Source organism: Orbicella franksi, chromosome 9 (assembly GCF_964199315.1).
Source record: "Orbicella franksi chromosome 9, jaOrbFran1.1, whole genome shotgun sequence".
NCBI lineage: Eukaryota > Metazoa > Cnidaria > Anthozoa > Scleractinia > Merulinidae > Orbicella > Orbicella franksi.
The window spans coordinates 3,284,621-3,310,785 of NC_138153.1; the positions used below are offsets into that span (position 1 = coordinate 3,284,621).

Below are 26,165 nucleotides of genomic sequence, written 5' to 3' on the forward strand. Positions count from 1 at the left end.
AACTTTAATTCTTGGAACTAACTTGTACATATCTCTACCAAAAAATGCTGGGGTGGATCTAGGGCGATTTGGTCAAGCCCCCTAAATTAAAAATAATGAAACATTATAACATGCTGACTTGGCCTCAGAATGCTAAAAATTTTCCAGGGGAAAGATGCCCCCAGCCCCCCCTACAGGAGACCGCCTTCAGCAGTCCATATCCCGAACCCCCTTTTTTAAAATCCTGTATCCACCCCAGAAATGTACAAGTTTGTTATTGGTATAATTTTTAAGTATAAGCTGTCTTATTATACGGCTGGCTCCATGAGCGGGCAAGATGAATCAAATCCTGCCCTGTGATTTGCTACCCAAGCAGGCAAGATGGAGCTATCTTGCCCGCTCGCGACTACTCACCGTGTCGTGCAAGAAAAATTTCCCTGAAAGCCATATAATAAATCCTTTATTGACCAAGCTTGTTCGGTCAAAATGGCAGGATATTGGCCTCATTCTTTTTTCGCGAGTTTATGGACCTCGACTCTGTCTCGGTCCATAAACTCGCAAAAAAGAACTTGACCAATATCCGGACATCTTGACCTCACACTTGGTCAATAACCCATATGTGTTCACTGACAGTCAGACATAGTGTTCAAAATCGTAAAAATCCATGATGTACCTTCAGTCCCATATTTTGAAGGTCAGATTTTGCCAAAGGTGGAAAATACTGCAGCCAGTGATCAGCATCAGCAAACCTAAAACATTCAAGATCTTTTTTATTACTTTGTTATTACTTATTTAATTTTATCTCTTTTATTTTAGTCACGTGTTTTATACCTGAGCCTCTCGCTTGGATACTGAGGGCAACCTCAATCCCACACAATGACTTTAATAAATTGATTGATTGATTGATTGATTGATTGATTGATTGATTGATTGATTGATTGATTGATTGATTGATTGATTGATTGATTGATTGAAGATTGGGATCAAAATTCTCCTAATAGTTGCTCTAATGTTTCCATATTAAAAAAAATAACCTTAGGAGGAGAATTTGAACTTTTGGGGGATTTAATCCCATAGAAAAATGGAAAATTTACAGCAGACTTGAAACAGTGATTGAATTACTGATAGTGGAGCACCTGACATAAACTTACTGTTTGATTTCTTCATCACTCATTCCAAGTGACTGCATAATCTGCCACTGATACTCCAAACCACCAGTCTTTGCAGCAATTTTACTTTTCAACTGTATGAATAAACCAAAATGGCAGCCTTGTGAATAATCAAGTTTCAAATTCAATTTAAGTATCTTATACAAAATATGATTACTCTGTGAATCTGATTCTTTCAACTCTTTGTAAGTTACTTTTCAATTGAAAGTGTTTACAAACTACAAGGGCTTTGAAAATAAAGCCAGTTGATTACCGAGAATACTGCTAATTAAAATGCAATTATAATTTCCTTACCTGTTTAGTTTCTTCTCTTTCACTATTTTCAGGAAACTTTGGTGGAAATCCAAAGTCATCCATTTCGCGTTTCAACTTATCTGCACAAGCCTGAAAAAAAAAAAAATTATACCAGTACACTGTTAGCTCAATCTAGCATTCATTTGATGTTAATTTTATTAACCACCCCCCAAAATATTTTGACTTCTAATTCAATTCAGGACTACTTCAAACCAGATAGTAGCCTGAAATGTTACTGCGTCATCTCAGGAGTAACCTCAGCCTAAAGAATAAAGAATACTGTGGCCATAAAAACAAGGTGGCTGTATAAACAGGGTGGCCAAAAGGTGGGGTTCTACTGTAATGACATTATTTAAGTTCAGTCAAGTTAAGTGAAGGCATTAGACACATTCTCATTATCTTTAATTACTGCTAGTGAGTATTATTAATTAATTGCATTTCATAATATAATTATATCACCTTGATTGGCATGCCTGTGCAGTGGAGTCCAAATGGAAACAGACACCTTTTTCCTTTCAGTCTTTCATATCCAATGGCAAACTAGACGATTCCAAAAAAATGCAGTTTGGCCAATAAAAAAAGATGTAAATAAAATTCAGGATAAGCTACCGAGACTAAACAAGCTGTCAGCGTGGAGCTTCACAACACCTACCTCAGCCTTGAGGAAGAATCAATGATCAAATGAAGAGCAATGGCAACAAAGAGAAAGAAAAATTGTTAGAAATATTTAATATTTATTATTTAGTAAATATATTTCCAGTAATAATTAAATTCAAAGTTATATAATTATCCTCTTTTTTGACAGACTGAAATTAATCTTCTTTGTTTAATTTTCTTAATATGTAGAATATTAATTCACTTATGACATTTTAGCTCATTTTTCTGAGGTCCCTCTAAGTACAGCCAAATAATTTTAGTTGTGCACTAGACCTACAAGTAATTTATCAAAATTAGGAAGAGTAAACTAATTTCAAAACAAATTTGCATCACCAACCTGGACCAAAAATACAACGCAGTAAGTGATCCATCTTTTTTCACATACCTTTGAAATGGTAAAGGTGTGTCCAAGATGAAGTCTTCCATTCATATAAGGATATGGAAATGTGCAAAAGAACTTTTCTTTCCTGTAACAGCAACATGATATACAGATTTAGGCCAACCTAAAAGCATAGCTCCAGGTGGGCTGGGTTGTTTAGAGCCCAATTAAGCTAACCCAGGAAAAGATAGAATTTTGAATTGAGTTTTGTAACTTTGCGGTGAGGTTTTCTCTATATTGCATTGTTTGGCCTTCTGTTTAGAGTTTTAATCACCATATACACAAAACAAAACAGCAAAAAACATTTGTATAGAAGAAAAAGTTACAATTCGGTTAACTTTTAATCCTGGGTTAACGTTCACCGGCTTCTGAACAATCCTGCCCTGTTTTCAACAAGTTAACCTGACCTGAGCCTGCAATCTCATCAAAAACCTGCACTTGGTCAGCGGTCAACTTCAAAAAAAATCTGTCCTCGATGAGCTTTAAACTTGAGCCTGTGATATGGTCACGTGATACTGGTCACGATCAACAGATACCTTGTTTTGACAGGTTTTAATTGATCATAACATGGATGTCCAAAATCAAAGAAGTACACGGTAAACCAAGGCTGCATGTCTCTGTTAACCTACATGTATTATTTGGAGTATGGCTGCCATGTTGTGCAACTCTGTCGTCGCCACCGCCATCATGCGCACATGCCCATGAGCAATACCGCTAGCCATGATAACCATGAGAAAATCAACTCATGGGTTTCCTTTTCTTTCCTATATGAGTATGGGGCTCCGCTTGGCAGCCGCTCCGCTATAATTATAAATAAGTATGTTTCATTTGCCAGCACATCTGAGATCCCTATTCAACCTAATGCTACAAAGGAGCGGGCAGGAGACTGATTAAGAGGCTCCAAGAGCTACATATATATTGAAACACCACAATTTAACAGCTTTATATCCTTTTGAGAAGTTATTTTAAGTGTGCTGCATGTGTATCAAAGAAATGATCTCTTATTCTTCTGGATCATTCACCTTAAGGAATGGAAGGCACAATAAGGCAAGCTTCTTTTAATGGCAGTGAGCCTACGTTGTTTCCTTGCATTATTACATGTGCTGTCAATGATGTTTGTATCTCCTCTCCCACTGAGAGTGCCCAAATATTAAATTATTGATTCAGTCATAAATGATAGTTATTATCTTAAAATAAAATTATTACTTTCAGTACTTACTTAGCATCTGGCGATCCAGGCTGTCAAGAAAATATAGCCATTAGCAATATTTATCAATCAAGTTAACACATTCAAGTCTGTAATGCAAAAATAGCAACAAGATACTTGGCCTAGTCATGTATGTTAAAGCAAAATCATTCTTACAGGAGCAGAATCTGTTTCAAAAGTTTTGTTATCAGCCCATCTCTTCTGGATCTGTGCCTCAACCTCCTTCAGGTAATCAACCTTAGCTGTGCTCTTTCTGTCAACCTACAAAAGGAAAAACAGGTACACATTCCAATAAGAGTTAAATCTGGATGAAGCAAAGAATAAAGATGGTACTGGTGTGGTGTGAGGGTCTAAACACAGTGGTACTATATGCAGGTATATAAGTGATGGGAGCTACAAATGAGACCAAAATGGTAGACCCAAGAGTCCCAGCTCAAGTCCTAGCTCAGGTCCTGGCTCAAGTCCTAGCTCGAGTCCTGGCTTGAGTCCTGGATCAAGCCCTGGTTTGAGTCCTGGCTTGAGTCCTAGCATGAGTCTTGGCTCAAGTCCAAGTTCAAGTCCCAGCTCAAGTTCTGGCTCGAGTCCTGGTTCGAGTCCTAGTTCGAGTCCAAGCACGAGTTCCGGCTCAAATCTTGATTTGGTACTTAGGTATCTTCCTTGTAGAGAGGCCAGTAAAGATAAAGCAATTGCCCATTAGCTTATGATCGATCAATGGATGTAGCACCTCCTGTTCCCTAGGCGCCCCCATTCATATTTTCCCCTCGATCCTCCACCACAACAAGGTGATAGTAAAAAGAGCGGCTGAAAAATTGGGTTGATTTAATAAAATAACGACCTATTTACCATCATTTTGGCCCCAGTAGCGTTCACAACTCATTGCACGGAATAAATGCAGGATTGCATCAGATTTGCAACTGCAAATTAAATGACTGCATCAACAGGAACTACAGGGGTGGCATCAACATAATTTGGACAACGAATTATTCAATACAAGATACCGATCTGCCAATGCTGGCACTCTTTAGTCTTATTTCATTTCTATAAAACCACAGCTTAAATTATTTGCATTCTGCGTGCAGTGAACCACAGCTGAGGAAGTTAAGAATCGTCCACAAAAAGTGAAAGATAAGCGAATGTAGCAGTCGGTATAAACACGCGATCGAATTCGAACTACATAACGCGTTTTAACCATTTAATCCAATGCAGGCTACTTACCGACATCCCCTCCACAGTAAAGCAGTATCGCCGAGCTCCAAACCTCAAAAAATTGGGAGAAAATTTAATAATACCGGCAGAATAATCAGTCACACGTGCGCCCAGGCGCATTACAAGAAATTTACAAACTGATATGTTGGGCAGCGGTAACTGCGGTTGGAAGAAAGTTATGTCATGTAAGTACTATCAGAGGGCATTCTCCAAAATGGCGGATCATTTTGATGAGAAGAGCGGAGTTGTTCCCTCAAAAACCTCCTGGGGAAATTGGGCGCAAACAATTGATGAAGTTTTCATAGAGGTCAATGTACCAAAAGGAACTAAAGGAAGGGAAATTTCTTGTGATATCAAGCCAAAGGGTATAAAATTTTGCTTAAAAGGACAAGAGTTTTTCAAGGTGACTCAGTCTGTAATTTCATTTTCACCTTCAAGTTCAACTTCATTACTTCCATCACTTTTATATTCAATATATTGTAATATTTTTTAAAATTCGGCTTTAAAATCAAAAAGTGACGAGGAGTCTATAAAAAAGCAGGAATGCTTGAGGTAATCGAATTATTCTGATGAACAGCTCATCGCATTTTTTTTTATGATTTTCTCCATAGGGAGAACTCTTTGGAACTGTTTTGGCCGATGAAAGCACCTGGGTTTTAGGTTTGTCTTAGTAACGTTCTTATTTTTTAATCTTACAAACTTAGTTTATTTTTACGGTTTCACCCCTGCTTGTTTTGCAATTGTGTAGTTTGAGATTATTCAAACTCACAACAGAAGGACAAAAAGTGTGACAGTGTATCTTTCCCTTGTAACTCTTAAAACTTTCAGAATGTTTGTCATCCTCAAATTATTGGACATCAGACTTCCGACTCTTCTTACATTGACTGCACATTTTACTGTGTTTTCTCCCCAACCGAGATGTTACCAGAAACCATGGAAGGGTCTATTCAGGTGTTCGTTTTCCCACTCAAGGTGATGTTGGTGGGTACATGTAGTTTTGATATCAGCCATTTTTCTGTTTGTTTCAGAGGACAATGAGCTTGTTCGAATTATTTTGGTGAAATCTGGCAGAGATGCAGCTAACTGCTGGCATTCACTGTTAACAAATGAATATTCTGCTGACCCATGGACATTTAATGAAATGGAAAAGAAGTTAACCTTAGAAAGGTTCCAAAAAGAGGTACATCTAGCAAGAGTGATCACTTGTATCCCTTTCATATTGACAATTGTTTAGCAGTCAGGTGTCATACTGAGTACAGATAAGCTCAAAGTTGCGATAATAATGGTCTTGAAGTAATATAATGTCATCAAATCTTCAAAGCTAATTAAAATTTTGCGACAAATTTTATTAAATAAATCTGGTTTCTTTGTTTACTTATTGTTATTTTGTCATTCTCTCTTTGGCAGAATCCTGGCTTTGACTTCAGCAAAGCTGATATATCTGGAAACTATTCTGGAGGAGGTCCACAATTTCCAAGCTGACAAAACATCCTAGCTTTACAAATAGTTGAACAAGTAAAAACACAGAAAGCCTGAAAATAAACTATAGCTAACCAAATGCTGTCAAGGGTTACTAGTCACCTCACCACCAGGATGTCTCACCACCAAGCGAAGTCTCCTCGCCACCAAAGTACTAATGATCTAATAACATTAAACTGAAATTCGTTTTACTTTGTTTAGTTGTACAACTCACACAGCCCATGTAAGGTTGAAGTTGTTCAATCGTTTAGCCAAAGCCTTTTATGAAACACTTATGAAAGCTTAAATGCAAACACAACAGCGAAGCAACTGAGCAATAACAGCACAGTCAGTTCTCAAAGATATATACATGTAGTTGAATTCTAGAAAGCTATGGTTTCTTGCTAGACAACGGAGCACATTTCATGTCACCGACAGCATGTTGACATCGAAATTTGGAAACAGACAAGCTAACAAACTTATAAGTTGATTGACATTGTACTCGCTCTAACACCTAATGTACCTCGACTACTTTACTCTAGTTTAATTTTCTCTTGGTGTTTGGTGGCGAGGAGACTTGTCTTGGTGGCAAGTTCGTTGGTGGTGAACTTCCCAGGTGGCTAGGTGACCGGATACCCTGCCAAGATGTTTTATAATTGCTTATTAGAACTTATAAATGTTATATTATTCTGCAAATGTTTGCTAGCAACCTTTGAAATATTAAGCTTACCTTAGTTTATTCACAATATAGACAATATAATTACTCTTGGGTTTTGCATTTTGGTTAAAGATCCATCATCAAAAGTCACAGAACTGAAGAGAAGGAACTACAGTTAACATACATCTCAATTTTCTGCATTCTTCTATAAACATTTCACCAGTTTCATTTGGGTAATTCCTGGCTGGAAGTCACATGCTGTTCACTATATATGCTTGATATTAAATCAGAAAGTCAATGGTACCGTTGAAGTCATTAGACAAAGTCATCTCAACTCATTTTAGTTAGCCAAAGCATGAGCAAAATTAAGAAGTATTTTAAAACAATGCTATGGTAACACAATAAAATTACTTGTGATCAGTTACCAGTACTTTGATGCATAGCTGGAGAGAACCTGATCAGGTTGTTGGAAAAAAAATGGAAGGGATTAAAAATACCTGGCAATTAGCTAAGAGCTAACTGCAACTCTTCATAAAAAGACCAAGACAATTTGAAACAACGTTTCCATCAATTCCAAGCCTGCTCATTTTCCCCTCCCCCCACCCACTCCTTCCAGGCATTTGTTGGGTATTTGACAACTTTTCCTGCCTCAGGGTAGGGCAGGGTATAGGCATTTACCATAGCAGGTCAACCCAGGATACGGTGTGGCAATGTGAATTCAGTTTTTAAAAGGCACACATTTTTTGTTGTGAATTTAACATTTCTCAATTGCCCCAAAAGCAAAATATTTAAAATGATAAACTAATTGCTTGAGTCCTGTGCATTTCTTGTGTCAGAGCCTCAACCCCACATGTGCAAAAATTTGTATGTACTTGTGAAGTAAGGCGGATGAGCGGGCTTGGAATTAATGGCGCCACAAGAAATAGCATCCGTCAGTAAGATCATTGAAACAAATATTGTAAAATACAGCCACAAAACCTATTTGTCTTTTGTGCTGATTGTGCAGAGGAGATTAGATAGTAAAAGTCTGTTGGACCAGACCAAAAAATAAGTAAATAAATAAATAACTTGTAAATAAATAAACAAACACAAGTTTTACCGACTTTCTTTCTTTATGCCTTCCTTTCTCTCTTTTTTCCTCATCTGTTTCTTCCTTTTTTTCCCCAAAACTTCAAAAAAAACTCTACCTTTTACAAAAAGTTAACACTGTCTATGATCGTTTGACACGCGGAAGCCGGCGAGAGTATCCTCCATCTCACCACCCCCGGGGTCACAACTTTTGTCAACGTCTACGTCAAAATGACGCATTTCTGGTGCACTTCTTCAGCCAATCAAAATGTAGTGACATCATCGTACATCAGAATAATTTAGAAGCGAAGAAGTCAAAAGCCGCCGTGGCTGTTTTGTGGTGAGATACACTTGTTAAAACGTGGGATTTTAAAATGTATACTGCATAGAAGATGTGGAGATTTATCTACAGAAAAGGTAAGTACATGGTGTTGTTTATTTGATTGCGAACTTGCGAAATATAATTACAGAAACATTGGTATAAGGTAAGCCGAGGTAAGTTTACTAATCGTTCAACTACAATATCGTTTCTTTTAGTAAACGGCCGTCCTGGGAATTCGTCCCTTCGTCTTGGGCAGATCCAAGCTGCTGAGAAGAATGAAGATGTGAACAATTCAGTACCAGATGAAAAAGACAAATCGCTTCATAAGGCTAAAGCTCGCCATGGGAAAGTTCTTCTGGCCTCAGAAGTCAGCTTTAGAAAGTGCGACTTCGAGAGCGAAAGCGAAGCGCTCAAGTTAGGCTTTGACCTAGTGCGATGTATTGTGCAGAGCATTCAGATCGATCGGAGAAATCGAACGCTGACTTCCTCGACTCGCTCTGCCAGTGGGAAAAAGGAAGGAGATTCCAATCCATTTTACGGGGAAATGCACTCGGTAAGTGAAACTGAAGAATATCCTTGAAAACTGAAACCATAATTGCTATAAAACCCCGCGTGTTGTCTAGTCTGTTTTCACGTGCTTACAAACTACGAGACTGGAATTGCTAGCTGACTTTTATTCACTGGCAAGAAGATACAGTTAATGAACCTTCTTTTAAGGTTGTACTTATCATACATACGATGTATAACCGTGTTTATTTATTTTGTACAGTTCTCCAACTTTGTACATATCTGTGTTGACGGCACTCATGCATAAAGATCAGAGTCCCTCTGCAACCATGCGTGAAAAGAACATGGTTGCATCATCGGCATTTTGTTTTGATAGTTGAATGAATATATTATTCTTGTGAGGAAGGCTTGTCCAAGTGTGCTGCTTAACTAAAATATTGTGCTTCATTTGCTGATAAGTGAAACTTGATATTTTTCAGTGGTGTAAAGGAGTACTTGCTTTGTCCAGCCTCCTTGCCTGCCGCAAGTTTATAACAGATGAAAAGTCTCCGCTGCACATCAATGTTAAGACTATTCCTTCTCAACTGTTGTCAAGAGTTCTGTCATCGTACAGGCCAAATGCCACTCTCGCAGTGCTTCCTGTGGCTGAGAGCGTCCAGACTTTCAGAGGGAACGCCAAGCCTACAGACTCCTTGGACCAGGCTATTGCAACTTTCCAGTCTTCCTTCAGTGAATGCACTGCAGCCACCCAGAATAAGCTAGGTATACAGTTTGCATCACTGAAACAGCACCAGAAAGCATTTTTACTCTTCATGCAAGCCAGTGAACGAGGTCATCCTTTAGCACAGTTTAACCTTGGCCTGTGTTATGAGAATGGAAAAGGAGTGGAGAAAGACTTGGCCAGGGCTGTAGAGTGTTATAAAAATGCTGCTGCCCAAGGCCAGGCTGGTGCCATGTACAACTTGGCTCTGCTTTACATGGAAGGAGATGGAGGCCTTCCAAAAGATCCAGAAAAATCTTTAGAACTTCTCAAAGGAGCTGCAGAGAATGGCTTGTGTAAAGCACAATCATACCTAGGATTGTACTATGCAGATGAGTCTTCCAGCCTCTGCGATTATGAAAAAGCTGTCCCCTATCTCAAAATGGCTGCGGCTAAAAAAGACCCATCAGCAGAATACAACCTTGGCATCTGCTATGAGCATGGCCTTGGCATTGAAAGGGACATGCCAAAGGCTGCAAGTCTGTACATGTCTGCGGCTGAGCACGGCCACACTGGGGCACAATACAATCTAGGGGTTTTCTATGAGCATGGTCTGGGAGGATTTGCAGTTGATAAGAAGGAGGCAGCACGGTTTTACCGCATGGCAACAGAGGCTGGAGATGAAGATGCTCTGCACAATCTTCTACTCCTTCGAAAGCAGATGAAGACAGAGAATCTAACCAGTCAGTCAGTTAAGCCTCAAAATCTTGTGTTCTCACTGCTCAGAGAAATGGCTTTTCCAGCTGCAAGGCATGGTCATGTATTGCATGAAAATAAAAGTATACCTCGCTGTGCTTCTAGCCCTGGAATTTTAGATGAGTCTACAGCTAGTGATCAACAGAATACGTCTTCAAACAAAGCACCAAACGCTTTGCTGGCATTTTGACCCCATGGGATTTCAAGATGATCATGTCATTCACAATATTTTTATCATCTGCTTACTTTTGTAAAGGTAGAGATACGTTTGTGATGACTCATTACTAACTTCAACTGAGATCAACTGAAGCCAATTTTGTTAGAGATTTGACAAATACAGGGTCAAAGACAAATGTTATTAAATATTGTGTATCAGTCAGGATCTGATAGCCTTAAAGGTCTGATTGTGTGAACTTCTGGAGAAGTCTATTGCTAGATCCAAGTCAACTTCCACTTTAGGTAAAATACATGTATGGTAAAGGTTAAGTCTGCATATGAGCCAAGTGGTCCATCCGGCCAGTGCTTATCTCTGGTTTCTGTAGCATGAAGCGACTAGGAGTATTTTTACTTCCCCCTGGATGGGATGCAAGTCCATTACAGGGTTACTCCCACCATTAAATTCAGCGGTACCCATTTATACACCTGGGTGGAGAGAGGCACTGTGAGAGTAAAGTGTCTTGCCCAAGAACAAAGTACAATGTCCCCTACCAGGGCTCAAACCCAGACCACTCAATCCAAAATCAAGCACACTAACCCTAAGGCCACCGAGACCCCCACAAAAATACATGTGCACACCTTATGGTAGCTGTAATGACTGTAGAAACAGGTAACATTTGATCTGCTTAGAGAAGTCAGCCTGAGTTGTAGTAAAAGATGGTTTTCACAGGCTTGTGGTTATGTCGCTGATGAAAACCAGCTATTGGTAACTTAAGCCTGGTTCTCATATCCCGCCGACCTACCTGCGACGTAGTCGCCGGTTGCAACTGACAACATTCAGCGATCTGTTCCAGTGGGTCCCTGGCGCATCTGTGATGGATCGCCGACCTCAAATTTGCGCGAAAAGCAAATCGAATTGCGCAATTTTTAACCATTTTACCTGTAAATATGGATCAAATTGTCTTACTGGAGTATGTTGCGTCCGCAGATGATGTTCACATAAGCTAGTTTCATCGCCGACAACCGCCGGCTTGCCTGTGAAGTTGAACTCAGCTCAACTTCGCCAGCAAGCTGGCGGTCAATGCCTGGGATAGATTATGATTTGGCGATAAATGTTCACATATGCCATAACGGTGTCCCAGGCCGTGCTGGCGGCTATGTCTCAGGTATGTTGGCGGCATATGAGAACCAGGCTTTAGAAGTCTGTAAACAAGAAAATAATATTACGGAGGCAGAGTGGTTTAGGGCATTGGTGTTGTTACAGCTATTTGAAATATTTGTTTCCTTTGTTTCAGTGGCATGCCTGTAAACTAGCTAAGCTTACTGCTTGTATAGCTAAGTGCATGACCACTATAAATAAGTTTTACTTTTTACATTTACATTTACATTACGTTAGAAAAAGATGTTTTTAATTTCTCACATTTATGCAGACTTGAGAACTACTGTCACTTCTCTCCAATATCAATTTTTATTGTAAAAACTTGTCATAGTTTTCTATCACATATGGAAGAGATGTCAACAATCTCCCTTTTTGTTTAGAATTTCTATACAATATTAACATAAATTCTTACTTGTATTTTCTAATACACTAATTTTGTAAAAATGTATATATCCATAGAGTTTTTTCAGTTAAAAATAAACAGAAATAAATATTCAAGTTTTCAATGTTGAAAGGTTTGAAGTTTTATTTAAATAATGTGAACACATATTTTCATCTTTCACCTGAAACTATTAAAAGTGTCGTTGTGGTTACCTCAAGATACTTGTTTGAATGGAAAGGCAACTCCTATACTATGCTACATCATCTTTCTTTTAGAAATTGTGGTAGTTTGTAGTGTCATGATTGTTGGCAATCTTGCTTTGATGCATTTTTGCATAGGCTCTGCAAATGTAGATTATTTCCTTCAAGCTTTACATTTGCTACTGAGGAATTAAAATGTCATGAAATTATGATAATAACCCCCTGATCCCTCTGATTATACCACCCCTCCCAGCAAAATAGAATCCACAAGCTTACAAATTATGTTGATTTAGGACTTATTATGTGGATTTCATGGTATGAAGAGTATCCAATTTTTAAAAACGAGACAGGCTTTAAATTATAGCCATGGTTACTTTCAGTGAACAGTCGGCCAGATCAGTCCAAATATGTAAAGCCTTTTGAAATGTGCACTTTTGTGACAATTTTATAGCTCAGTAGGAAAGAACAGCAGGTATCCTGAAACACTATATCCTCTTGTTCTTGGTTTATAGTGACTAAAAACCAACTGAAACTATGAAACCTGTATTATGAGTCCAGGCCAAAAAACACCTATTTGATTGGACAAAAATGCACAGCATCCGCCTCAAAAAATCATCACACTCTAAAGTTTGAGACGTAGTTTTGAAATTTAGTTTAACTTAACAACTTTCAGGGTGCTGTTGATTATGTAAAACACAACTGTCCGTTGTCAATGAAACCCAACTGGCAATGCAGTGTGTGGTGACATTTAATTGATGCCTTCCATGAAGTTCATCCTGTCAATAACAGCATTTAAACCCCTCTTCTTGGTAAGCCTGGAAATGTCATCCTTGTTTTTACTCAGCAAAATCTTGTCTTCCTTTGATGTCCATTGTTCTTTACCTGCCAATAAGAGAATTTAAAACAGGCTTCATTTCCTCTGGAAGGATATGCTAATGCTTGTGCATTGGACTCAGGATCAAGCAGTGTCAGTGGATTTGAGCACTGCCACACTCAGTCTGTTGGGCAAGACATTTCACTCTGACATTACAGTACCTCTCTCTAGCATCCTCAGAGACCCATAGGCAGCTAGTCAGGCCAAGTCATACAGTATCTTCAGAGAAAAGTTTACCGTTCAAAATATCACATCGTCCCAACTAGCTGCCTCTTGGTCTCCAAGGATGAATGCTGGGGAGAAAGCTAAGATGGACTTGCTGTGGCTAACATCCCAATGCCATCCAGGGGAGTAGCAATACTCAGCAGCTGCTTCATGCTACAGAAACAGGAGTTGGGATCATAGCTTTTGAGGCTTTACTGAAAAACAGCATTCCTATATCACATAAACAAGGCCATATAAGTACCAAATGTGACTGGCAGAATTTGAGCCTATTCTAGATGGCTGGCAGCTGGTCTTTTCTCTTAGGGTCACATAGACATGTGTTTAGCCATCTTGAGTGCAAAAGGGTGGTATGGCAGAGTATAGGGACCCTTCAGGCTTAATCATCTCACTTCATAACCCTTGCTGAATTTCAAGAGAAAAACAGACTGACAGCAGTCTAAGTCCATTCAGAAGACAGGTACAATTCTTGGCAGCATCCCAGGCTGCATAACAGGCCTTCATAGTCTGATAATGTTACATGTAGCAATGTAAGCACAATGTGCTTTGATTCAAATTGCAAGGCTGCGCATTATAGAGATGCCATTAGGTACTGGCTGTAGATCAATTACAATAGGTAAAGTGTTAACAAACCTGTTCCATTTTGGGAATAATCTTCTGCATCGTCTAAATATCCAGAGGTAACAAGCAAAGCATGGATGATCTGTGGTACTGTAAGCCCATCCAGCTTCTGCAACAATCAAATGTGATGCCTTTAAATTTCTTTAATATCCAGGGCTGTGCTCTAGAGGCGCCTGGATGCCACAGGCAACTTGCTTTTTCCTTTGGGCAACTGGAAAAACTTACTTTTTCATACAAGCTTAAGTGTTGGGCACCCAGGATTTCATGGTTAGGAACCTCTGGGCTCCTTGTACTTTTTCTCAGACCACAGCCTTGAATTATCTTGAGAAAGACTTGCTCAGCCTTGTTCTAATGTATAGTCTTGTCTTATGTCACTCTCTTTACTTACATGTATTGTGACCAATTTGTTCACTATTAATTTTCCTTACAAATACAGACAGTTTTGGCCGATGTGTTTACATCCTTGCTGAGCAATTTGCCAAATGCAAGTGACTGCATTGGAGTATGCATGAATGAAACAATTGAAGGAGCTAGTCATAAAAGGGGGTAAGTGACGATTTTGGTTGTTTTTTTGTTTTTGCTCCAAATTAGCTGAAATTTTGCATGTGGACTTCATATCAGCTGAAAGTATTGCCCTGTAATTTTTTCGCTGGGTTGCTCTTCGTTTTCAAGAAATAACGTATGCAAAAAAAGGCACTTTTCCTAGCGGCAAATGAATCATCACATGAGCTGAATTTGGTGGCAACAAGGATGTAAACATATTCTAAGCCAAATTCGTCTATTGATCCAAACTGTGAAGGCATTAGAACAATTTCCCTTGTCAGTGAGTCTAATTTAATTATTCAAAAGCAAGACATCAGTTGCCAGGAACATAGTCTCCGAAACAATTACTGCATCTGATACGTTATCAAGAACTGTAACAGTGTAACAAAATATCATCTGATTTTATACATGTACATTTAAGAATTATAATAATTGTAGAAGTAACAATTAAAAGAAATGGAGGGCAAACAATGAGAAAAATTACTGCACACAACCACAGTGTAGCAATTGTTACATGTGTACCTGTACGGATGTAGGCTTGAGATTGAAAGGATTACTAACTGTACCTCTTTTAACAATTAAATAACAACGCTTCAAGCCAGTGGGTTAAGGATAGGGTGTAGAAATATTATTTGGCTCAAATGGGACTCTTTTTTTTTCCTTATACTCATACCTGGAGGTTACTTTGAAATGCATTGTAAAATTTGAAAAATGCCTCTTGCAGTTTTTTCTCCTTTTCAGAGGGATTCTCATCATCTGATAAAGACTCCAAGTCTCTTTTGCTTCTCTTGGCCATGGGCTTCTTGTTGTCTTCCTCGTCTTCTGAGTTGGACTTTTTTGCTGATGGACTTTTAAAATCCTTTCTGAAAACAATCTCACCATCAAAGTCACTCAGTTTTTCTTCCTCATTCACTGGTCGCTTCTCATTTCTCGTTATTGCCCTGTTGACCATTTCCTGGCTTGACGAGACCCTGCTATCTTCATCTACATCTTGATCCTCAGCTACATCATTTTTCACCTCACTGCTATCTCTTTTTTTCTTATACTCGTAAGCTTGTTTAAGAAGATTGTCATCAAATATTTTATCATAATCCACATCTTCAGCAGCACTGTTTTCATCATCTGTATTGTCAGCCCTTGCTTCATCTGGTAAGTAATCTACAACAAGCAGAAGAACAAATAGAAGTGTTATCTTGATACAACTACAGTAGATACATTTCAGCCAATTGAAAGTAAAAAAGTAATTAAAGTGAAAAAACAGTTTTAAAATTGTGTGCATTACAGGTAAATGTTATCAATACCTGCATTTGTATCCTCTGTATCATCTGTTGCCATATGTTTGTCTTTATCACCAATTTTAGGCTTTGCTCTTGATGTCTCACCCCTAGGTATCCATTCCTGGCCTATGATAATGAAGACAAAATACACTTGTTGAGTGTGTGCCCAGTCCAGGTGCTTGTTATCTGCTCTCCAGTACAGTTGTCTTTTTGACATTTCAAATAACTGTCACAAATTATCATCATCATCATCAATCTTTATTTAAAACACAAAATCTTATTATAAAAATGCTCTTCCTAGGAGTCGTGTGAAAAATTAGAAAATACACTAATATTAACAAGAATACATTAATTACATTTAACTAATGAACTATGGCAACAGTGTTTGCGCCAGACCGCGCCATTGTGGGAATCCCGCGTTTAAATCAGAGATGGCCCCCAGAAAAAACAAAAAAGGGCCAATTTGGCCCTTTCCTCTTACAAGACTGCAGGCTTAACTCAGGCATAATATTTTAAAACCCACCCCAGGGCTCAAAATTGTGATTGATATGGTCGCCAATGCAACAAGCATTTCATCCTTGGCGACCAAAAATTCTGGTTTAGTTGCCATAATACGGCATAATGGCGACTACATTTCTCTGTGTTGACATCAATAACGGTTCTTTTGTCACACATTATGTCCTTCTAGAAAATCACATTGAAAGATCTTTGCTTCTAAAACATTCAACATAAGAAAAGAAGTCAATCCGTCCTTTTGCTTTGCTGTATTGATTCTCTCATATCGGAAAACTTCCAAATGGCTGACCGTGTTTGAAATCGCCCTATAATGCATTGCAAAGCCTTGATCACTGACTGCGTCATGTATGCCTAAGGATTGTTCTCTTGTAATGCACGGATCCTTCATACTAGTATCTGATTCAAAAGAAACTTTGTTGAGTAGAAACACTTCAAAAAGCACTTACTATTAAATTTTGTCATAGATCCTAATAAACTGCTTAATTTTTCTTGGTATCCTGGTGTATTTTTTCCTTCTGTAGCTTTCAATTTATTGGCCCCTTTCCTAAAAAATTGGCCCCTAAAAAAGATCTTCTGGGGCCACTTTGGCCCTCAAGTAAAATTTTCTGGCTGAAACACTGAACAAGTGTACAGTAAAAACCTACATGCCCAAATACACATGACTGCAAATTACATTTGTACATAGGCTCAATTTCCGCCGCTATCTCGTGTCCAAGCATGGGCTCCTTTCCCATAAATTAGCTGATAACCAGTAGCTGGTAAACAAGCCTACAAATTACATGTCTCACTTAAATACTGGTGCCTTCTTAACCAAGTTGTGTTACTGGCAACAGAGGTTCAACAATGCCGTATGAAATTTCACCGCATGTCAGCACCTGCACTTGAATAATGTCCATCATTTGTTACATTGTGTTTGTTTTTTTGCTTGACTTTTGAGACTTACTTGTAAGTCTTTCCTGCTTGGTCTATTAACATTAAGAACACAATGGTAATAACTCTGATATGAGGAGGAAGTACAGAGCTCATCTGCTTTCAAGAGATAAGTCTGTTTAGAAATAGAAATACAGAAAATATAGAAATATCCCAAGCATGCCATGATGTGCCTAATATTAGAAGGTATAGATGCTTTCAAGGGTTTTAATTTCTTGAGATCAATCTCCTTATAGAAGTGTCTAGTTACATATGAACAAGAAGTAAGTGCTACAGCTGTATACATTACAACATACATTGTCCTTACCAGTATCTTCACTTGTATCATCTATTTTATCTTCAAAGTCAGTTTCTAAGGATTTGTTGCAACTTCCAATTTTTTCATTTTCTTTTGAGGTCTTTGACCTAGTCATCCTTTCTTGCTCTGTAATGTTGAAAGCATTATTAAAATTAAATAAAATATTCAGTTTTATTAAAATGTAGATTCACAGCTCAATGGAAGAGTAATGTAAGGTGTGAATTGACACCATGTTTACATGTACTATACCATAGGAAAACAAAATTATTACGGTTATAGGCCCATCTATTTGTAAACTAAATATACCTCCGGATATAAGCCCCGCTCTAGCTTTCCTTGTTTTGAATTTGTTTATTATGATCTTTTAAAGCTTAATTACAAGTAAATGTTTGTTTTTTTTTATTCTGGTTATAAGCCCCTCCGTTTATAAGCCCATCCAAAAACCCTTATGAAGTTGTATGAGCCCAGGGCTTATAAGCGGCAGTTTATGGTATTGCAACAAGTGGAAAATTCTCCATTGTAATCTGATGAGTAAGAACTGAGTTAGTGATTGTCCTCTTGGAATATTGGAGGGTAGGTGCCTTAAAGGTAGTAGAAGAGGAGAGCAGAAATCTCCTCTGCAGCAAGGTCACCATGGCAACCCAGATACAGCCCACCTCCAGGCACCTGTCAATACAGCACTGTAATGAAACAGTGTGTGGAAGATATACTTACCCAAGTGAGAGGGACAGAGGGAAACAAAACAAGCAAGTTAGCAATACATTGCAAGAAAAGCACATGGCATGACTCTAGGAGGTCCTCCCAGTACCCCCCCCCCCCCACCCCCCACATATTAGATAGACCACTGTCTAGCATTGGCTTGATTTTAACTTTGCCTAAATTTTATTTAGCTGGTCCATATTACTAGCACTACAACACTCAGTAAAAATGGGCACCTTCTTCTGTGTCACATTTGTTTTGGCTATCAATTTTCTCTTGTCTTTTTGTAGCCTGTGCCCTGGTCACCCTTCCTTCATCTATAACATGAAAACAGAGAAACATGCTTTGTGTGTGGTTGGCATTGCTATAACATTAAAACATCAACAGAACTACTATGAGATAATAAGAAAGACAATAAGCATTTTGAGGTCATTCATGCACAAATTTCTCATAATCAGATTTTTTGCAACTTTTTCTGTTACAATTAGATAATGACCAACTCATAACAAAAATCAAAAACAATATTGGGGGTCAACATACAGACCAGCTACAAGAATACCTGCAACAAACAACCAATTTTCATCTGCAGTTACACCTACAGGGTCCGAAATTAACTTTTTAAGGCAGGCGCCAACTGGCGACTGAAAATTTTTTTTCAGTCACCATATGGAAAAATGTGGTCGCCAAAAAGTGTCAACAAAATTTTTCCTTCGCAGCAAAACAGAAACCAAAATTTTTGGTCGGCATGGGCTTGCCAGCAAAATATTTGCAATTGATGTAATCACAGGCGGCCCAAGCTCTCAATGTTATCCTTTTTTTTCCTTTTCATGCGAACGTTCAGGCTAACATGACATATGGCATGCACTATTACATAACGACCAAATTTGACCACGCGAAACATGACTCTCGCCTTGCAGCATATGGAGGTGTTGCATTACAACGGTTTGAATTTATAAAGGTTTGTTTGGGAATGCGACGGCTTTGCTTGAAAAGCCAATTATTCTTATATTTTGTGAATAAAATCTACTTACCCTGTTGCTGTGTTATATTCTTTGTTGTTTGCCAGCTCCTCGGGCCGATCTAACGTGATTTCGGCGAGTTATCGTTCTGTGGGTTTCCACTACTAAAAGAAAGACAAGGCCGGACACTGATTTCCGGAGTGCCTGCCGCTCCAGGCGAATAAATCCACTGAAAATAACCCTGCCAGCTCAATTCCTCCATAGAATCGAAGGTGAGATGTTGAAGTTCCATGTCAGTTCACTCGCTATGCGATTCCGTCCACAACGCCTTCGCTACGAAACATTTATTTCGAGATTGTTTTGCTCGCAAATTCGAAAACAGCCGTGTCACAAAAGTTAGGACACTTTTGTGATTTGCATAGTACGTTGGGTAACTATAATTAGCCCGACCGGGGGAAGTCAGCAACGATTTGTCAACACGCAAACCAAAATGCTCCCCGGGTACCCTCGTGATTTATTTGACAAACCCATAAAGGGAGTGCCCGGGGAGCATTTTGGTTTGCGTTGTAACACAACACCTCCATATGCTGCAAGGCGAGAGTTATGTTTCGCGTGGTCAAATTCGGTCGTTATGTAATAGTACGTGCCATATGTCACGTTAGCCTGAACGTTCGCATAAAAAGGAAAAAAAAAGGATAACATTGAGAGCTTGGGCCGCCTGTGATGTAATCAGGAATCAAACCAGTGCGCAAATCATCTTTTGACTACTTTGACAGATCTACATTTCCGCCTTTTGACACCCAGAGAATATCTAAATCTTCAACTTCACAGATGTTCCGTCTCCACCTTGTAATGAATTACGGAAAGATTTCAGAACATCTTTGGACACCACATCGCCTGAATAAATATTTATGGCGAAAGAACGCATGTGGCCTCTTGCGCCTGCAATATGTATGTTATGGGAAACCACTGAAAAAACATGGCAGCGAAGCTTCGCACTGATCATAGCATTGAAACTTTGTGGTAGATTTATAATGAGGAAAATCGGTTTTATACTTCAAAAGCAGTGGGAAGGTAAAAAGTAAGTGCTCAATTGGCGGGCGGCTTTGAATTTTATTTTAATCGATTTGGCTGAAAATCAAAGTTATTGTATAATTGTCGTGGCATGAAATAGTTAATCGCCTGCTGGTAACCAGTTGTGAAATTCTGGTCGCCAGAGCAAAATTTTTAGTCGCATTGACGACCAGGAAAGCGCAATTTCGGACCCTGACCTAACATATATATACATGTACCTTTGTCCACTGTCGTATTATGTGTAGATGGATTATCAGTTTCTTCTCTCCTGACTTTTTTCTTCTCACCTGTGATAGCGGAAAACAATTTAAATTATCATTTCATACTTCTTTTTATGCAATTTCATTTTTTTTTTTATAGTAGGTTTGGCCTGTAACATGTATAATATATTAAATATGCTGCAGGTCAAATTTAAATTTAGGATAATTTGTGTTAACCTGGATCTAAAAAACCCACAAAAACTACATGTAGGTTAATATTTTTCATCTAGGGATTTTTTGAAAGCCTAAGTGTGCAAAAAGAAAATACCTCAACCACTTACCAACAAAACTTTTCAGAGTCCCTGTTCTAATGTAAAGATCAGCGTGTTCCTTGTTCTGTAAATATTTGAGATAGCGCTTCCTCATGGACTGCCATGAGTGACTTGTAATCTACAGTACAAATGGAAAAAGAAATACAGATTCAAACACCATAAAGCAGCAATACAAAAAAGTAAATGTACATGTACAGAAGAATCCTGGTTTTTCAAACCTCCAAGGGAAACGAAAATTAGTTGGAAAAACTGGAAAGTTTGAGAAATTGGGGGTAAAATTACAGTGTTCGACTGAGGAGAGGGAAATGACTTTTGCTTCAAGTTATCATGAGGTTAGAAAAAATGAGGGTTTGAGAAATCGGGATTCCACTTTAGATGTAGAACTTGCATTGTCATAATTTGCAGGGATTTTTAGTTATTGTCAATAGCTGGTACTGAGCACTAGCCATTACTATATGCAGTATATATTTGTACCTACAGGTACATACACCATATATATAATCCGGGACAACCTCATGAAAAAAAAGAATCTAGGAATAACAGCTAATAGCAATATTATTTTTCTTTGTCATTACAGTATTTGTTTTGGACTACTGTACAAGTAAACCAACATTCACAACATTCAGTTAAGTACAATGTAGTACATGTCATCACACCTTTGCCTTCTCAGCCTTCTTATATAAAATGTTTCCTTTCATTGGACAGCAGTTAACATGTTCTTTTACAAACTTAATGAGAACCAAATCCTCTTGAACAGTGTATCTACGTCTTTCATGTTTCCTCCTTCTAAAAAAAGATAATTGTATAAATTAACAACTGTATTGAGACAACAGCTGAGACATCCACGAGCTTCCACTATTGGCGGCCGGGTCCTAGATGGAGACCGCTCCCATGGCAGGTGAATGCTGGAAACCAAGCCATGAGTCCCCACGCAGAAGGGGAGAGAGGCACCCGTCACACTGAATTAACAATGGAAAGAGGGATGGAGGGGAGGGGGAATGCTCCAAGATGTGCTCCCATGCAAAACAATGCTTACTGTAAATGCTATCGCTGTGAAGGCTGCCAACACATCTCAATCCAGTAGCACATGGAATCCTGGTGCATACACACATCAAAACACCGCTGACAACTACGGGAACGCAAGCAATCTTTGTTGCTAACTCTATTAAATTGCACTTAACTGTATTGAATATAGAACAAAGATTAACCCGATCAGTTGCATTGTGTTCAAAATGTAACTAATCCAATTAACTTATTAAGTTTATTGTCTATTTTGCTGAGATCATCAGTAGGGACTGGTTTGTTACAATTAATCTATTTCATTTATTTTCATTTATTTTTATTTGCCATAAAAAAAGATACATAGAAATTACAATTATTAGTGACTGTGCAAAACTTACGATGATGGTGAAATTGTCATATTTGATGATGCAGATTACCTGTCGCTTTTTGAACTTGTTACATGTGCACTTGCATCCAAGGACTTCATACTTCAAAACAAAGACACATAATTCAAAGTATACGCCTCATCAAACTTTATATGCGTACATGTAAATATGGTATCAGGTGTCAAGCTTGCAGATAAGTACTGCAATGTAAGTAATGTTTCATAACAAAAGTGTAATTTAGGCAGCAAAATACCACAGACTACTGGCTAACAAAAGTAACTGAAAGGCTGACACCTGCAAATATAAGACTACTAAACTGCAGAACTACAACATCCATACAGAAACATGTTTAGGAAACTCACCTGTATTTTTCCAAATCTTGCAGTCTATTATGTGTTATGCTATCAAAGATATAGTCAGAAGAAATATAGCCACACAGGTTGTTGCCAGCACCAGGGGTTGCAAGCCTGAAAATTAAAGACAAGTTTCATAACCATACTTTTTCAACCAGACACACCACCCTTCAAGTATCTCAAAATGAACAATTTTAAAGCTTAACTTAACAATTTAAAATTGGTGATACAGTGTTCCAGATAAGTGAGGGTCTCAGGTCAAAAACCCAACAAGATCAGCTACATGACCCGACAAATGAAAAGATTCAAAATTTTTAATCCTTTGGTGGGATCAGTAGGAATTGACCTGATGGGACTCCTTATTGACACCCTGCCTTAAAATCTTATCTGGAACCCTGCTGATAAGTTATCCTGCCCATCTCCCTGCTTTTTCCATATTCAGACAACATGTTCATGTAGTGTATCAGGGTTTCATTAAAGACCAGAGACCAGGTAACTTGACTGACTGCAAGGATGATTTTGCCCACCTGGTTTGACCATCTGGAAGGAAGGTTTTTTTTATAAGAAAGTTAAGTTCAAAAAGTTTTGCCTGCCTTTGAAAACCATTTGCCCTCCTGCAAAAAAATGTTATTGATACCCCTGGTATATATACACTGTGGCTCAAAAGCAGAAATACTGTTACATGTACATGTAACACTGCATAAACAACACTTGAAGTACATGTAGTTCATCTAGTGTGATTATCCAGGCACATGTCCTTTGTAGGTTACAACCCAATTCAGTCTCCACTGGGAGAAACAGACAATAATGATGACGATTACCCAGGTTGTAACCATTCTGCCCCTTCCCTTCCCTACCCTACCAAGACATTCTAATGCCCCTGACAAAAATACTCAGTCATATCATGCCGAAAATTACTCATTCATAGGTGGGCATAAATTTTTGCCAACATCCTGTTCATTTACTCAGGTAAAAAAATAGCGTGGCCATCACTGATGTGAAGGTGAATTAATCAACATGACACGAGCGTGGGACAAAGAAAAATTCTGAGTCCCCGACAGGAATCGAACCCATGGATGACCTCCCGAACACCGGGCGGGCGCTCTATCCACTGAGCTACGAGAACTCATGGAGAGCAAGGTCATTTAACTGAGTTCATATATGATAGGTGTCCTGCATACTGCTAGGATCAACGCTATCGAATTCATCGTGAGTAGTGATAAGTTAATAAAGATGGTGAATTTTAAGCTCGGTAATGAAATGTGAAGGTGAATTAATCAACATCACACGAGCGTGGGACAAAGAAAAAATTCTGAGTCCCCGACAGGAATCGAACCCATGACCTCCCAACACCGGGCGGGCGCTCTATCCACTGAGCCACGAGAACTCATGGAGAGCGAGGTCATTTAACTGAGTTCATATATGATAGGTGCCCTGCATACTGCTAGGATCAACGCTATCGAATTCATCATGAGTAGTGATAAGTTAATAAAGATGGTGAATTTTAAGCTCGGTAATGAAATGTGAAGGTGAATTAATCAACATGACACGAGCGTGGGACAAAGAAAAATTTTAACAAATCTAAATTTTTTTATCAATATTTGGGGCTGTCATTTCTGAGTCATTTTGACTCTAAAACGTCCACTCAGTGGGTTAAACCATCAGTCACCAGTGACCTCAACAGTCTTCCTCAAACCTGCCAACGTTTACCCAGAAAATCAGTACACTACCACATGTAGGCAGTGATATATTAAGGCACTAAAAGCCAACAAACATCAACAGTGAATGATTAATCAAACTGCACGGAAAGAAAACATGTGAAATTCGAATGTTGCGTTAAATATCAGCGCAACGTGCATGCATACGTACAAGAAGTTTACTCACTTTATGGAGTCTGTCAAGACCTTGCTGGACAGATGACCTCCTCCATGCTAAAAAAAATGTATATTCATATAACTCCATGAAAACACGAAGTCAATCAAAGTAAGCCTACTTTGAATGGGTTCTAAAAGCACCAATCATGTGAAACTTCAACCTCTGGAATGACACATTTCTACTGAATGAATCGTAAACATTCAAAGCAATGTAGTATTTATTAAGACCTTAACGAAGACTTACGTGTATCAGCGGTCGTAATCGGGTCTTCATTGCACAAGGCGTCATGTAGAAGTTCATTTGCGACCCATCCTCCGTCAGAAAAAGCGTTGAGCACCGTGGAAGTTCGTCCCCTTCTCTGCTGAGCTTACATTCCGCCAACCCCGCCATCTTTAGATCAACTTCGTTTTCCCGCCGCTGGGAGCCTCCACATCATGTACAGAACGAGAGAGACTGGTCCAAGTTCAGCGACGGAAAAGGCGTGGTACACCAGGAACCCAACGGGTGATGGTCCACTGTGCTGCTAACTACTACTACCTAGAACCACCAAAATTTTAATTACACATAATGAACTGTATTTTAAATTAATATAGAGTTACCCTAACATACAAATGAAAGCTAACCACAAGCAAAATGGAGTGAAACTAACCGCAAGCATACCTAACCGTGCTGACCGACCTAACCGTGCTAACTGTAGCCTGCAGAACAGGCGTAATTTTTTTTGCGTATTTTAGGCGAACAGAGGCGAAAGCGAGGCAAGCGCGAAGCGCGAGTCACGCGTGAGGTCAGTGAAGAGCGCAAAAAAATCAAGATAAAATAATATAATGTTAGTTGTTTATTAAAATTTTATTTACCAGCAAACAAAAATGGTCTGTTCTGCTGTCATTCACAGAATGAAATTAGATCGATTTCTTTTCCCTTGGCGCTCCCTTTTCCCACGTTGATCCGCTCGCGGAAGATCATTGTGGCTGTCATATTCTACCTAGATACAACTGGTTATCTGGTAATTACGTTTTTTGGAACGTGCAGTCCTTGCTTGAGGCCCGGTAAGACTCCGGTAACCTAGCAATATTTTGTAACTAAAACATTGTTCCCGTATAATTTTGTGTCCAACGGTTCGTTTCAAGCGCGGTCAGGATTTTGCCGACCAGTTGTTGGAGGGTTTGGCTGGTAGAGAACACAGAGGACTCCACTGATTAATTCAAAGGTAAGAACTGCTTGGAGTTGAACTAGCTGAATCAGCCTATATATTTAATAGACAGTGTTAAGCAATGTGCGCGGGAAAAGCCGACGCGGTTTTTCAAACTGTATTCGCCACTGTTCCGACTGAAAAAAGCGGTAGAAAAACGCTTCACATTTTAAGAACCGCGCTCGCCCTAGGCCGGGCAGTTAAATCTATAAACAAAACGATTTTTCGTGGGAACGTTCTTTGGAAGGCGGGTTCTTCTAATCTTGATCTCTCATCATAGAATCCTGACGCCTCCAGTCTCTTTAGCGATGCACTGGATCGAACATTTAGAAATTGTTTCAATGGGGAAAACGGAGATTTAAACAGTTTTCAAAATTTTCGAATCTAATTGGTTATCAGCAGACCCTAAATTTTTGTGTCATGCTCCTTTTATAATTTGTTTAATACTGCACATGCCCAGAGTGTCGCACCTTGGAGGGCTCAACAGCACCTGCACAGTATTGAACAGTTGCACTTGAATACCATGGCTCAAAGACAATTCAACCATATTTAACTCGT

At 38.9% G+C, this 26,165-nt stretch overlaps 4 protein-coding genes across 4 annotated transcripts in view; 2 read left to right on the plus strand and 2 right to left on the minus strand.

Moving 5' to 3' along the window:
• LOC145497267 (leucine--tRNA ligase, cytoplasmic-like) overlaps nucleotides 1-5,043 on the minus strand; it is a 41,699-nt gene extending 36,656 nt beyond the window's left edge. Inside the window, exons 1-9 of the mRNA XM_081477093.1 lie at nucleotides 4,901-5,043; nucleotides 3,842-3,946; nucleotides 3,698-3,717; nucleotides 2,485-2,566; nucleotides 2,095-2,100; nucleotides 1,902-1,982; nucleotides 1,443-1,532; nucleotides 1,131-1,222; nucleotides 653-728 (exon numbers count right to left, since the gene is read on the minus strand). Coding sequence (XP_081333219.1) covers nucleotides 653-728; nucleotides 1,131-1,222; nucleotides 1,443-1,532; nucleotides 1,902-1,982; nucleotides 2,095-2,100; nucleotides 2,485-2,566; nucleotides 3,698-3,717; nucleotides 3,842-3,946; nucleotides 4,901-5,011 — 663 coding nt within the window. The 5' untranslated portion in view covers nucleotides 5,012-5,043. The remainder of the gene's footprint in view (nucleotides 1-652; nucleotides 729-1,130; nucleotides 1,223-1,442; nucleotides 1,533-1,901; nucleotides 1,983-2,094; nucleotides 2,101-2,484; nucleotides 2,567-3,697; nucleotides 3,718-3,841; nucleotides 3,947-4,900) is intronic.
• LOC145497263 (nudC domain-containing protein 2-like) lies at nucleotides 5,034-6,373 on the plus strand. Its single transcript, XM_081477087.1, has 4 exons — nucleotides 5,034-5,294; nucleotides 5,503-5,551; nucleotides 5,920-6,071; nucleotides 6,299-6,373. Exons 1-4 carry the CDS (start codon nucleotides 5,034-5,036, stop codon nucleotides 6,371-6,373), a joined length of 537 nt encoding a protein of 178 aa, XP_081333213.1.
• Nucleotides 6,374-7,589: 1,216 nt separating this feature from the next.
• LOC145496712 (uncharacterized) lies at nucleotides 7,590-11,879 on the plus strand. Its single transcript, XM_081476449.1, has 3 exons — nucleotides 7,590-8,492; nucleotides 8,613-8,950; nucleotides 9,384-11,879. The coding sequence occupies exons 1-3, from the start codon at nucleotides 8,468-8,470 to the stop codon at nucleotides 10,548-10,550; spliced, it is 1,530 nt and encodes a 509-aa protein (XP_081332575.1). The 5' UTR covers nucleotides 7,590-8,467; the 3' UTR covers nucleotides 10,551-11,879.
• Nucleotides 11,880-11,980: 101 nt separating this feature from the next.
• Nucleotides 11,981-25,810, minus strand: LOC145496711 (uncharacterized). The gene is made up of 13 exons (XM_081476448.1): nucleotides 24,662-25,810; nucleotides 24,428-24,474; nucleotides 22,553-22,657; nucleotides 22,242-22,292; nucleotides 21,459-21,588; nucleotides 20,812-20,920; nucleotides 20,489-20,557; nucleotides 18,474-18,554; nucleotides 17,548-17,664; nucleotides 15,819-15,920; nucleotides 15,191-15,675; nucleotides 13,987-14,083; nucleotides 11,981-13,139 (listed from the first exon to the last, which is right to left on the minus strand). Exons 1-13 carry the CDS (start codon nucleotides 24,806-24,808, stop codon nucleotides 13,006-13,008), a joined length of 1,674 nt encoding a protein of 557 aa, XP_081332574.1. The 5' UTR covers nucleotides 24,809-25,810; the 3' UTR covers nucleotides 11,981-13,005.
• Nucleotides 25,811-26,165: the final 355 nt, after the last annotated feature.

Bases quoted from the DNA above. Each gene is read 5' to 3' on its own strand.
- LOC145496711 (XM_081476448.1), bottom strand. From the start codon at position 24,808: ATGGCGGGGTTGGCGGAATGTAAGCTCAGCAGAGAAGGGGACGAACTT. The intron at 21,589-22,241 runs GTAATCTGCATC...ATCTTTTTTTAG, and splicing joins ACAAGTTCAAAAAGCGACAG to AAGGAGGAAACATGAAAGAC. The intron at 15,921-17,547 runs GTAAGGACAATG...TCATTATCATAG, and splicing joins TGATACAAGTGAAGATACTG to GCCAGGAATGGATACCTAGG.
- LOC145496712 (XM_081476449.1), top strand. From the start codon at position 8,468: ATGTGGAGATTTATCTACAGAAAAG. The intron at 8,493-8,612 runs GTAAGTACATGG...CGTTTCTTTTAG, and splicing joins GAGATTTATCTACAGAAAAG to TAAACGGCCGTCCTGGGAAT. The intron at 8,951-9,383 runs GTAAGTGAAACT...GATATTTTTCAG, and splicing joins TTTACGGGGAAATGCACTCG to TGGTGTAAAGGAGTACTTGC.
- LOC145497263 (XM_081477087.1), top strand. From the start codon at position 5,034: ATGTTGGGCAGCGGTAACTGCGGTTGGAAGAAAGTTATGTCATGTAAG. The intron at 5,552-5,919 runs GTTTGTCTTAGT...TGTTTGTTTCAG, and splicing joins TGAAAGCACCTGGGTTTTAG to AGGACAATGAGCTTGTTCGA. The intron at 6,072-6,298 runs GTACATCTAGCA...TCTCTTTGGCAG, and splicing joins TAGAAAGGTTCCAAAAAGAG to AATCCTGGCTTTGACTTCAG.